We start from the raw sequence: 13,634 nt of genomic DNA, 5'->3' as shown, positions 1-13,634 counted from the left end.
TCATGGAGTAGACTTATTCAGCGTCATTACCATAAATGCTGTAGCAGCAATATTTTGATAAATAAATATATTTATATTCACATGATTTATGTGTATTTAAAGTTCTTTTTGTACTAGCTGTTGAGTGGTGTTAGCAAATCCATGACCTGGCATCTTTTTTCCTGAAAAAAAAATAAAAAATGTCATTACCGCAACAGGTCATTACCAACACACAACTTGTTGTGATGGTAATGACAAGTGATGGTGGTAATGACATGTTCTGTGTCACTATCTATATCATATTATGTGTTTATAAATTAAGTTAAAGCAGCATAATAGTGTGATTTTACAATGAAACTTAAGTGAGATGCCTTACTTCCTAAAACTATTTTTTCTTATTTTTTAACCAGAATGGCTCCCAAGAAATCAACTGAAAGGTCTAGAGATTATAGAAAAAAAGGAAGATCCTGTAAAATATCAGCAGTACATTGACAGAGAAAAGGAAAGATACAAAAGAAGAAAAGAAACAGGAAAGCTTAAAGTAATCTCACAACTTTCAAAACGGGAGCAAAGACAGAAACGCAAACAGTGGAGAGTTAACCAAAACAATAAAAGAGCCAATGACAAAATTCGACAGGAAGTACAACACTATGTAGCTTCAAACACCTCCCCAACATCTCCAGACATCCCCCCAAGATCTCCAGTGCAACAAGGTCAGAACAGTGAACATAAAACAGTTTTAAAAGTATGTTTGCTGTAAATTAAGCAACATGGCGGTAATGACATACTGTTCTGGTAATGACATAGTTTTTCTTCATGATTGAAATAAACATGTTTAAGTTGATGGTTGTGCCATATTTATATCTCCTCACATCTGTCCATTTATTTCAACAACACTCACCAGAAGTCATTATTTAAGCCTTTAAATTTGCTTTATGTAACAGTGCACTTTTCATTTATGTCATTACCAAAACACTATGTCATTACCAGTACAGTATGTCATTACCGCCATGTTGCTTAATTTACAGCAAACATACCTTTTAAAACTGTTTTATGTTCAATCTTAAGGTTCTACATGAAAAGCCTAATGAAATACTCATCCACCTATTCAAAGAAAAAACATCTAAAATTAATTTTCCAGAAATTAAACAAAAGTGTGCTTTGATGAACACAGAAAAATACATTTTGATGGTAAGAACAAGAAAATATATGTAATTTGCTGAATGGAAACATTTTGTTTTTTATACGTATTTTTGAAGTTTAACAATGTTTGCAAGATAAATGAGTTTAAATGATCTCCTTGATACATTCTTTGCATTATGAGACTTTTTGATGTTGTGATGGGAATGACGTTTGCAGTGCCAGTTGGCAAATAGATATAAAATTATATTTAAGCTCAGTCGTGGCCATTATTATATCTTTACATCAAAGCATGTAAACATTGTCTTGATATAATTCTAACAAAATTCAACCAAATTTCTCCTTAATTACAAGATTGCATGCAGTACTACTACTGTAGTAGCAACAAGCATTTGAAGCATTTTATTAAACTGTGTTTTTTAGTTGGTAGTTGGTAGATCTCATTGTGTTGATCATTTTAAAAGTAGATCAAGCAAAAAAGTGTGGGCACCCCTGCTATACAATATAATACAAGTTCCTCCATCACTAGACGTCATCTCACTGTTGATTGGTCCCTGCTAATTAGCAGTAACATTAAGAAAATTCGTCCATATAGTGTATTGCCATTAGTGCAGCGATGCACAAAGCACATTTCAGAGGACACTTTCAAAACAACCAGCTTCTGTTGGGAAACGCGGCGAATTCGTGGAAAATCTTGAACCATTGCGAAATCTTTGTTAACCGCATTTACAGTGGCTAATGAAACGCTGCTATCTTTTCACTTCTAACTATCTTTGTAAATCATGTCCCTCATATATAGCACACAATGCTACCTCAGAGTGCTCAGCTAATGAGACTTTTAATTAGGTCTATCTCTTTAGATGAAACTGATTTTTTTTAATGATCGTCTGTGAAAGACTGCATGGTTCGGATCAGATTGTCTTCGCTTTGGAAGTGAAGCATCGTTAAGGGCGACGCCGTTGCTGCTGGCGCCCAAGACCGCCAGTTTTCGGCAAAGGTCACGTGACCTTCTCCGCGTGAATAGCTTTTGTGTGACGAGCAGGGCGTCCTATCTTTGGTTGCTCTTTGACCCAGATATGATCTAATGCACAAGGGAAGTTTAGACAGCGAAAGACTGAATGGTGGACGTGGTCTTCCCAAATCCCTTCAATTGTGTTCCCAGCTAAGCCGTGCCTGCGGGTGCGAGCAGGCCCAGTGGACGACCTCCAGCACATGAATCTGCAAAACAAGTAACGGCCTACAAATGCCACTTGAAGCCAGTTGTTATGACTGTGCATGGCTTTCAGGAATTACACTGCCAACTTCACCGTGCCAACATTCCGTTCTTGGTTGATAATGAAATTCGTCTGGCAATGGAATCCTATTGTGTGCAGACTGTAATATTACAGATACCAGTGAAAGAATGTAATGTATGTGTAATGATGTCCCTCACATCAGAAGTGTCTTACCTGCATTACATGGCCTTAGAAGCCCTCTGCTGGTCAAAGTTGAAATGTAATTATGATCATATTAATCATAATGACATATTTATTTAATTTACATCAAGACCGGCATTTACTAAGACACACATCAAGCTCTTGTTCTTTGTAAAATTCAGGACTGTGGTGAGCAGAAAGCAGGATGGAGAGATGTGGCCACATTGATTGTATTGGGATCAATGCTCCCATTTACTGTCTAACTGATTTTTTTTTCTTCTTTAATTATGTAGGGTGTCGATGGCATTTATCCAATCACCCCAGGCCTGCTGAGTGCATTCCCAGTGAGGTGAAAATCTTTACAATTAGTACATTTAGTGTCACGGGCAACGACTAAAACTCAACCGCCCTTAGGCTGGAAGAGAGGGAACACAATACAAACACGGTCAAACATGTTCTCAAGACATACAATACAGACACTTTACAGGATGTTTTCATTTCAGTAACAGGATAGCATATTTTTTTCACAGTACTACAGATTTGATCAGGATAACAGAAGAGGATATTGGAACCTAAATCATAGATTGTTGTTTTCATGACAATATAAAACCAAAATGATTTGGGTTCCAGCATTTAAAAATGAAGCGTAGTCTAGCATACACTACCATTCAAGTCATGTCGTTCATGCTTTTTAAAGAAGTCTCTTATGCTCACCAAGGATGCATTTATTTGATCAAAACTAATATTACGACTTTAAAACATCATTTTAGCATCATTACTCCAGTCTTCAGTGTCGCATGATCTTTCAGAAATCATTCTATATGCTGATTTGCTGCTCAAAAAACATTTCTTATCATCAATCATCAATGTTATGAGTTGTGCTGCTTAATATTTTTGAGGAAACCGTGATACATTTTTCTCAGGATTCTTTGGTAAATAAGTTTTTTTTTTTTAAAACAGCATTTATTTGAAATGAAATCTTTTGTAGCATTATAAATGTCTCAACCATAACTTCTGATTTATTTAATGCATTGTTGCTGAATAAAAGTATTCATTTAATTTAAAAACAAATCTGACCCCAAACTTTAAAGGACAAGTTCGGTATTTTACACTTAAAGCCCTGTTTACAGATCGTTTCTGATGAAATAGAACGGTTAAGATTAAAATTTGGACACATGCTGCTGTCCCGAGAATTTTAGGTTTATTTCGCTTTCTCCCCCACCTAACGTTACACAATGGCAGCCTATGGGCACTGGAACAATCCTTCATAAAACGCATTAAAATTTCATTTACAAAGACGTGAAACTCACCGAGTGGTCAGGGGTGTTCACTGATATGCTCACACACAAAAAATCGCTGCAAAAGATGCTTTCCAACAGGTGTTTTACCATTCGTTGTAAAACTGTGGATCTATTTTTCCAAACGTCTCACACCCGTAGATTCTTCCGTTGAGAGCTTGATAATAGACACTCCAGCCCAGTTGGTGGCGATAATGCACCTTTGCCAATTGGAAGCAAACCACTGGCATTTAATTGAATACACAGAAGAAGCAGAAGAAGAAGCGGCGGAGTAATACCGTACCTCACACAGCTCGTCCAATACAAGTCAATGGAGTTGGACACAAACTACGATAAAACCTGTTGGAAAGCATATTTTGCAGCGATTTTTGTGTGAGCATATCAGTGAACACCCCTGACCACTCGGTGAGTTTCACGTCTATTTAAACGAAAGTTTAATGCGTTTTATGAAGGATTGTTCCAGTGCCCATAGGCTGCCATTGTGTAGGTGGGGTGGGGTGGGGTGGAGAAGCGAAATAAACCTAAAATTCTCGGGACAGCAGCATGTGTCCAAATTTTAATCTTAACCGTTCTATTTCATCAGAAACGATCTGTAAACAGGGCTTTAAGTGTAAAATACCGAACTTGTCCTTTAAATGGTAGTGTATGTTTGACCTCGACCTGCAATTAATCTATACAAGGAAGATATTTTTTTCTTAGTATTGAAATACTTTTAAAAAAAGACAATACACTGCTAAAAGTGAGTTATACATGCATTTGATATATGTTTTAAAGCTTTGTCTGAGTTTCCAGCTTCTTTCTTTGGCTTCTTTTGGAACTATTTCCATTAGCGGAGGGAAAAAAATAACAACCAAATAGCTTCCCATAATGTATCTAAAATGTGAGTTGTTCATTATTTCACTTCTTTTTATGTTTTGCTGCTGTATGAAAGGAATATCACACTTGCAACTGTGCTGTTGTACTGATTATTAGCAGATATAACAATCATACATGTATTCTGTATGCTTTTTTCATTGACTTCAGAGCATTCATCTGGTAAGAACATCAGTCTACAAGTAATAACTCTTGATTTGAAAGCACATTTCTCCTCTATGGTGCTCAAGTTATTCTCTTGTGAGATAACAATCACATTACCAGCACTTAAACTACGTCAAACACTGCGTTTACTTTAAGCAGTGAGACAGAATCGGCGCCTTCCCTCTGTGACCCGCGTCTGTGGTCAGACGGTCTGCCAGACGGACCACAGTGTGCCTAAAGTGATGCTGTAGGCCAACACGGTGAGCAGGTAGATGCGGAACAGCAGGACGTCCAGTACGTACCCCACCTGCAGCCACTCCTTAGCGATCTCCCTGCTCTCATCCTTCTTCTCCATGAACTGACGGATGGTGGTGATCTCGCGCAGGATGCCGTCCATGACGGGAGGTCCGGTGTCCCGCGTGGACAGGCTCAAGCCCAGGTTTCTCCCGGAGTCTCTGGATCCCTCGCAGCTGTGGTGGTTGCAGTGAACCGCTTAAAAACGAATCACAGGTGAGTTTCAGAGCTTGTTTAATCTGCAAAAACAGACCACCTGGAAGAGCACTGGATCTAAACCTTTATATTTGAACGTTTCTATAAAGATGCACTTAGAACAACACTTGCATTATGAAAAGAGCAAATCCTTGCCCAGGGCAAGGGTTCCCAAAAAACCTTTGTCTGCCTAAGACATAAAATATTTACCAGAAGTACGCCCTGAGATTTTAGGTTAATAGGCAAGACACCCCAGATGAATAGGGTAAAAAAAAAAAATAATTGTTGACTGATTACATTAAGAATTTGCAAAAAAAAAAAATTGTATTACAGGTTTTCTGAATTAGCCTATCTTTAAATATGCACTATTTTGCATACGTTTCTACAACAAAAAGCTGAACATTGGATAAAGCCAGTTTTGACGTATTTGAGTCAAAGGTTTTTACAGAGGGGATTTTGGATCATTCCATAAATGAGACCCTGGACCACAAAACCAGTCACATGGGTCAATTTTTTGAAATTGAGATTTATACATCATCTGAAAGCTATAAATAAGCTTTCCATTGATGTATGGTTTGTTAGGATAGGACAGTATTTGGCCGAGATACAACTATTTGAAAATCTGGAATCTGAGGGTGCAAAACAATCGAAACATTTGAAAATGGCCTTTAAAGTTGTCCATTTATGTTCGCGATTGTGCTGCATTCACTCACAAAAATAAATGTTTTATATATTTAAGGTAGGAAATTTACAAAATATCTTCATGGAACATGATCTTTCCTTAATATCCTAATGAAATAAAAATCGATAATTTTGACCCATACAATGTATTGTTACCCGTGCTACATATGACAGAAATCAGAAAATACTGTCAACAGCCAGAAGAAAAATACATTCTCACCATTAATAAAATGTATAAAATCTGGCAAATTATATATGAACATAGATATATAGGAATAAAACTGTATAGTTTGGTGTATGTAAGTGCTGCTGAAGTGGAGATTTCTGAACAAAAAACACTTTTCAGAAAATGATGTCCTGCTGTCCTTCAGACGCAAATAGATAAAGTGCTCTATCAGGTACACTTAAAAGTGTATTTTGGATGTTTTCTTTCCACTAGTCTGAAAGAACACTTTGCGAAAAGCCAAAAAGCCCAAAATGTCAAAATTTAAATAACCCTTTTTTAGCGAATGGAAACCGTTGCTAAGGTAGGATTGGTCAAGAGGGGCTTAGCGAAGGGTCAGTTACCTGTGTTCATGTTGTTCTCTTTGTAGAGCGGCAGGTCGGATCCCTGCGAGAGGAGCGAGCAGATCTTCCTGTTGCGAATGCAGAGCAGGACTGTGGCCTTCTCCAGCACCAGGTGTTTGACCCACTGCGGGACACGGGACTGAAGGTCCTGCTTGTGCACCAGCCTCACGATCAAAACCGACTCGGTCAGACTGATGACCAGCAGCGCCATGCATACCACAAAGTACACACCTACACTCAAACACACAGACATAACACACCGTTACTGAGCAAAGCATGCTATTAATGGCCAGAAACACAGAATGTAGCATATGCTTGCAGAATGTAAGAATTAAAATATTGAATATTTCCTTATTATACACCACTATTCAAAAGTTTGGGGTCGGTATGATTTTTTTTTGTTTTTGAAACAAGTCTCATGCATTTTTTTTTTTTAACAAACATAGTCAAAAAGGTAATGTTGTGAAATATTATTACAACTGTTTTCTATGTGAATATGTTTTAAAATGTGTTTTTTCCTGTGATGGTAAAGCTGAATTTTCAGCATCATTACTCCAGTCTTCAGAGTCACATGATCCTTCAGAAATCATTCTAATATGATGATATGCTGCTCAAGAAACATTTCTTTATCATCAATGTTGAAAGCAGTTGTGCTGCTTAATATTTTTGTTGAAACTGGGATTTTCTCTGATATTTGGATGAATGGAAAAATCAAAAGAACAGCATTTATTTGAAATATAACTTTTTATCTTTTTTCTTTTTTTGTGCAAAAATGCAAATGTCTTTACATTCACTTTTGATCAATTTAATGCATCTTTACTGAATAAAAGTATTAATTTAATAAGTAAAAATCTTACTGACCCCAAAATTTGGAAGGGGAATGTGATAACTGGCCTTATTTTATACAGTAACTAAAGAAAAAATAAATATATATAGAGTGTGGTCCAAAAGACCCCTGACCAAAAATACTATATATGTGACCCTGGATCAAAAAACCAGTCACATGTTGCACGGGTATATTTGTGGCAATAGCCAAAAATACATTGTATGGGTCAAAATGATCGATTTTTCTTTTATGCCAAAAATCATTAGGATATTAAGTAAAGATCATGTTCCATGAAGATATTTTGTAAATTTCTAACCTTAAATTTATCAAAAATGTATTTTTGTGAGTGAATGCAGCATAATCGCCAACATAAATGGACAACTTTAAAGGCGATTTTCTCATTGTTTCGATTTTTTTGCACCCTCAGATTCCAGATTGTCAAATAGTTGTATCTCGGCCAAATATTGTCCTCTCCTAACAAACCATAACATCATTGGAAAGCTTATTTATTCATCTTTCAGGTGATGTATAAATCTCAATTTCAGAAAATGTACCCATAAGACTTTGTGGTCCAGGGTCACATATATATATATTTCTTTAATATTAAGTATATAACTCTAGCTGCATGATCTCCTCAAGTTTGTGTACAACATGATGACAGATAGGAGTGAATGCTGACCATGTATATATAATCACATGATCAATTTCACAAATTTCCAGTGTATAGGATCTTAAATATTTCACATTCATTTCCTTTACATAATGTTTCTCTGTTTTAATTTTTTTCAAAATTCTAAAATGTTTATTTCCTGGCTTAAATTAGATTTTGAATTTATGCTAAACGTGTCAAGATAATAATATTGCTGATTTTCCCAGAGTCACGCTGGTTTATTGCTGTATTCACTTGTTTAGATGAGTAGTTCTCATGGTCTTTCACAAAAAAACAAAAAACAAAAAAAAAACCTTGCGTGCCCTCTGTGGGCTTTAGTGTGTTTGACAGCATTAGTTTTGCAATTGCATTTGAACCTGAAACCTCTGTAGTGTTCTCGGCTGCTCTCCTTATCTCTCAAATTAATCAGTGTATTTCTGCACAAGCTTCCTCACAGCTGCAGTTCTATACTGAAAATCAATAAACATGCGGATTGACTTCAGTTGAAACACTCAAGAAATCTCTTGTTTTCGGTCTGCGCAATTCCGCCCAGCTGAGAGGAAACTGTATTGGATCACACAACTTGCTTAAAACAATTAATATGCTCTAGATGCAGTAGACTAAATTCAAAACGTCACCTCTCTCACATAATTATACGCTTCCTCAATCAGGGAATACAGAATGAATGATTGAAATGCATCAGGTCATGTTCTATGAAACAGAAAGACCTCATTACCAATGAGAGGGGTCCCTATGGCAGTCGCTGGCAGAGTGTCTGAGACGATGATGAGAAAGACAGAATAGCCCAGGAGCAGAGTGATCTTGAAGGAGACTCTCTCTCCGCTGTCTGGAGGCAGGTAGAATCCAACAATGTCCATCACCATCAGGAATACGCTGGGCAACAGGAGGTTGACCGTGTAGAACAGAGGTCTGCGTCGGATCACAACCTGGCGATTAAAGAAAGAGACGCGTTTCCTTCTGGCAATAATCCGATGATCTTTCTCACTTTGTTTTTCTTTCACGTTGGCACTAATTTAAAAGTGCTTTCCAAAAGAAATGTGACCTGACATTTGGTGCATGTCCATTTAGTGGTACACTACCATTCAAAAGTTTGGAGTTGTTAGTATGAAAAAAACAAAAACAATTCAGGCAAACCAGTGTTATTGTGAAATATTACAATTTTGTTTTATATTTTAATATATTTTAAAATGTAGTTTTATTCCTGTGATGGCAAAGCTGAATGATCCTTCAGAAATCATTCTAATATGCTGATTTAGTGCTCAAGAAACATTATTATTAATGTTGAAAACATTTCTGCTAGTGGAAAGATTGAGACACCTTTTGTCAGGATTCTTTGATGAATTCAATAGAAATAGAAGTTCAATAAAAATAGAAATCTTTTGTAACATTATAAATGCATTTAATTTGGATGCATCCTTGCGGAGTAATAATTAGTATAGTCATAATATCTTTCATACTTCCGCCAGCCTTTTGAACTTTAGAGTTTTGGGCAGTGTTCAGGTAACACATTGTGAGTTACGTAATCAGATTACCTTTTTTCAAGTAACTAAATTAACTATGTATTACTTTTAAAATTTACAACAATTGTATTTTTATTTACATTTTTTTTTTTACTGTCTATGATTGTAACACATTACCTGTAACTTTCCCCAACACTGGTGTTGAAAAAATTTGTTCTGTAGCTTACCGTTTCTTTTTCTTTTTTTCGCAAATGTTACTGTATTTATATGCCGATACATATTTATCCGTAGTTCATTTTTAATTGGTTAAACTTTCACTTTAGAATACTGTTACAAATAATTAGTAATTCCTTCTGAAGGATTTGATAATACTTGAATTATTACCAATGTGAACATGATCTTCATTTTAGGATTAATTATACATTATGCATTATTCATGTGAATTATGAACCTGTATATAGTAGTTCTTAGTAGTCCTCTGGGAGGTATGAAACAATTGTTATTGATTAGTTAATAGTGAACTACCTCATTCAACTGAGTGCTATTAATAACTAATTTGTTACTTGGTGTTTCTTTGTTGTTATAGTAGTTTCTAGAATGTTAAAATTGCATTGCTCATTTGTTCCTGTGTAGTTATTCATTAACGACGGAACAGTATTCTAAAGCGTTCCCCTTTTTTCAAAAGCAAATGCTAATGTGTGCAGTGGCTTAATTTGGTATTATTACGTTACTCACAGTAAACTTCATTTCGGCATAGAAATCATTATAATCTATGCTGAACATGTTGTATGTGGAGAGGACATGAAGCAGCTCCCATTCTCCCTGGTTCATGAACACACGCTTGTCGTTCATTACTTCCTCGGGGGTTCTTATTAGTGTGATGTTGATGTCTTCAGCTATGGGATGAGATAAGGTTAAAGGTCAGTTCTTTCATCTTTTAGGAAAAGCCATGTAGCTTCTTTTTATTGTGCTTGAATCATTTCTGCAATAATACATTAGAGCATTCTTATTTCTTCTGTAAATGTGGTTTTAGACTTGGAATCTTGGAAAACTGTCCATTTTGTCAGTGATGAATCTGAATGATCTCTCTTGAGCTTACTCATGTTCACTTACTTGTGTGCAGCCAGCTCTGGAAAGTCAGGCTACATTTTTGGACATCATAAGGAAAGTTGTAGATATTGAGGGAGCAGGCGGTCACCACCTGGATAGGCTTATAGTTGCGAACAAGCCCGGTATTGCCTACATAGACGTAAGGAATATCAGGAGACTTTCCTACATCCACGCTGCAGGGAACAAAGAGATTGTTTATAAAGGACTGCTGTGAAGAGCCCACTGAGATGTTTCAAAAGTGTCTCATTAACGTCTCAATACTCACAATTCATTGATAAGAATATCTGGAACCCAGATGTTGGCAGTGGGAATGGAAATCTGTTTGACTTCATCAAATTCTTCAGGATCCCACGTAAGAAACTCATCTATCCATTGCTTTTGAAGTGAGAGAAATGTCAAGTAAGTTAAATATCAAAAAAGAATCAAATCAAATATTCCTCAATTAGGTAGGCCTACAACATAACTGTTCTTGTTTAATTTGGAGACGGAAATGAAAGTTAAAGCATAATAACTTGTAAATCGGTTCATGAATCGGACTATATACTGTCACGTTGTAAGTTTTTAAATCACTAAAAATAACCGTTCAGTCATTCTGTCAAACGAACGTTTGCTGTTTAACGTACGTTTATGGTTTACTAACAAGAAAAAAGTCATTTTGGAGTCGGTTTTGTCGTAGCTTACATTGTTGATACACACAAAAAAGACCCGTCTTGTATGAGTTAGTTGTTCGTGAAACACGTTGTACGTTTTTCATGTTGTTTATCGAAGTTACACTGCTCGCGCTGTGAGTTGTTGATTCACTAAAAAGAACCGGCTCATAAGAGTCATTCCTTCAGGAATCGGATCACCGGTCGCGCTGTAAATTCGATTCAGTAGTCAGTGTTGCAGAGACTTGTAGTGCGTGAAATTAATTAAATTAAATTAAATTAAATGAATATTTTCAACCAACATACCTGTCTGTACCAAACATATGTTGTCAAGACCTGGTTCTTCTCATCCTGTGTGGCACAAAAATACACAAAATATTTAATAAATTATTGAATAAATGATTAGTTTGCATAATTAATAGACGTTTGAGAATTCTACCCACCACATTGAGGATCGCATAAACCATGAGGTCAATTGCCACCGTCGTTGACTGTCTCCAGTCGCGCACTGGTCGAACTCCTTTCTTATATCCGGCACTTAAAAACTCATTTAATCGAACCAGAGTGGCATTGGCGAAGCGCCCAGTGTTACTGCTCAGCTTCTTCACTACACCGAGACAAAAGAATAGTCACTATCACTTTTACTTAATTCAACTTTAGCTTCGGCATTAGAAAGTTTAAAGACAGTAATACGCGAAAGCATGTCGATTAATTGCAATAATTGATAGTGTTTCAAAACCTGTCGAGCTGCCAACAAATACAGCAATTTGGAGCATCAGACTTGATGTCTAGATCGCCACTGGGTTTTGAGATGAGGCAATTTAATGTGAAAGTACAGCGCTCGTTTGTTTTAAAGCTCAAACGCGAGCTGTTCTTATAACCAAAGTAAAAAGTTTGAGAAAAGTTACCTGAGCAATTGACCACCGTCCCATAGATACAAACGCAGAGAGCTGTCCAGAGTGCTGAACGCTTCATTGTGCCGAGCTGTTTGGCGTTGTCCTGGGTTCTTCTCGCAGGCTTCTAGCCTGGTGCTGCTTCCTTCCAGTGATGCTCTCTTAGCTCCATTAGTTATCTCTGAGCTTTCCAGAAGCGCTCGGGCTGTCATTACAGCACTTAGTCCACCCTCCCTTCTCTGCATCATCATCCCACAGTTTAGCCAGGTCAGAAAGCACTTCAGCTTGTCCCAAGAGTCACATAGGAGAGAATTAACTATATAAGCATGGCAAGCATTCTGTAATCTTGAAAAAAATAACAGATAGAGTACAATTTATTATACATATATATTTATCAACTGTATAAATATTGTGGTATACAGTTGGTATAAACATGATACAGGTGGTATAGTTCAAATTAGTCAATTTTGTGAGCACTATCTTTGATAAGGCCTCGCCTTAAGAATAATATTTTAAATATAATAGGTTAAACAGCATAAAGTGTGTTTATGTTTTTCCCTTAACAGCGGAGGGCGCATATTACAGCTACCTTTGACATTTCATGGTTCGTATTTCACCACCAAGTTCAAGTCAATTTCCATGAGCACTTAGACTACTACATTAAACTGTGATCTAATACTTCGCCCAGCCATGATGAGACTTAATTAGCCTGGCAATAGGCAGGTGATTAGATTTGAGTCAGGAAAATATTATCAGAATTTTGATGAGGAATTGAATTATGTATTCTTTTTTTTTTTCTGACTGGACAGGCAGCTCTGAGAAGCTCTGTAATGAAAATGTACTATAGTGATAGTGACGTGGAAGTGATTGTGGTTTATTTTTCAGTAAGGAAACTGGAGCTTGATATATGATTATGTTACAGGGAAGGGTTCTTCACTCTCATTATGTGTGATGTTTCAAAGAATGCTCTTTAATCTTTTTTTTAAAGGATGTATTGCTACCTGTTCTGGCCCTTAAAAATGACATCTGTAAGAGTATATTGTCAGATTTATTCAGATATTAAATCAGTTTAATAAAAATCAGTTAATTTAGAAATGGATTTAATTGGAATTAGGATTTAGATTTTTTGCTTAAACAGGTTTTCACTGCATTTACATTAGTAATATTTTTTTATTTGACCATCCAGGACAGAAATGCTGACATTATAAATGTCAATAATATAATAAAAATAAAATAATTTATTTGGAGTTTTAACAGAACAAAATCTTAAAACATCTCAACAATACAAATTATTTTACAACATTATTTATTTGCAAGCATTTTTATATTTTGCAACAGTAAAAAATATTACCAAAGCAGTTATAGTAAACTGTTTATATAACGTAATCGAGCCAACTTAAGATTCTACATTTGAGTTCCACTCCATCTCCACTTGAATATTT

The 13,634-nt window shown here is 36.2% G+C and overlaps 1 protein-coding gene across 1 annotated transcript; it reads right to left on the bottom strand.

The window, feature by feature from the left end:
- Nucleotides 1-5,051: 5,051 nt before the first annotated feature.
- Nucleotides 5,052-12,274, bottom strand: htr3a (5-hydroxytryptamine (serotonin) receptor 3A; the record flags this gene model as incomplete). The annotated part of the gene is made up of 9 exons (XM_081390854.1): nt 5,052-5,341; nt 6,587-6,817; nt 8,798-9,008; nt 10,278-10,438; nt 10,656-10,825; nt 10,918-11,027; nt 11,606-11,650; nt 11,743-11,906; nt 12,208-12,274. 9 exons carry the CDS (start codon nt 12,272-12,274, stop codon nt 5,052-5,054), a joined length of 1,449 nt encoding a protein of 482 aa, XP_081246980.1.
- Nucleotides 12,275-13,634: the final 1,360 nt, after the last annotated feature.

Source organism: Scardinius erythrophthalmus (assembly GCF_964197995.2).
Source record: "Scardinius erythrophthalmus genome assembly, chromosome: 17".
NCBI lineage: Eukaryota > Metazoa > Chordata > Actinopteri > Cypriniformes > Leuciscidae > Scardinius > Scardinius erythrophthalmus.
This window is presented reverse-complemented; position numbering and strand designations above follow the sequence as displayed.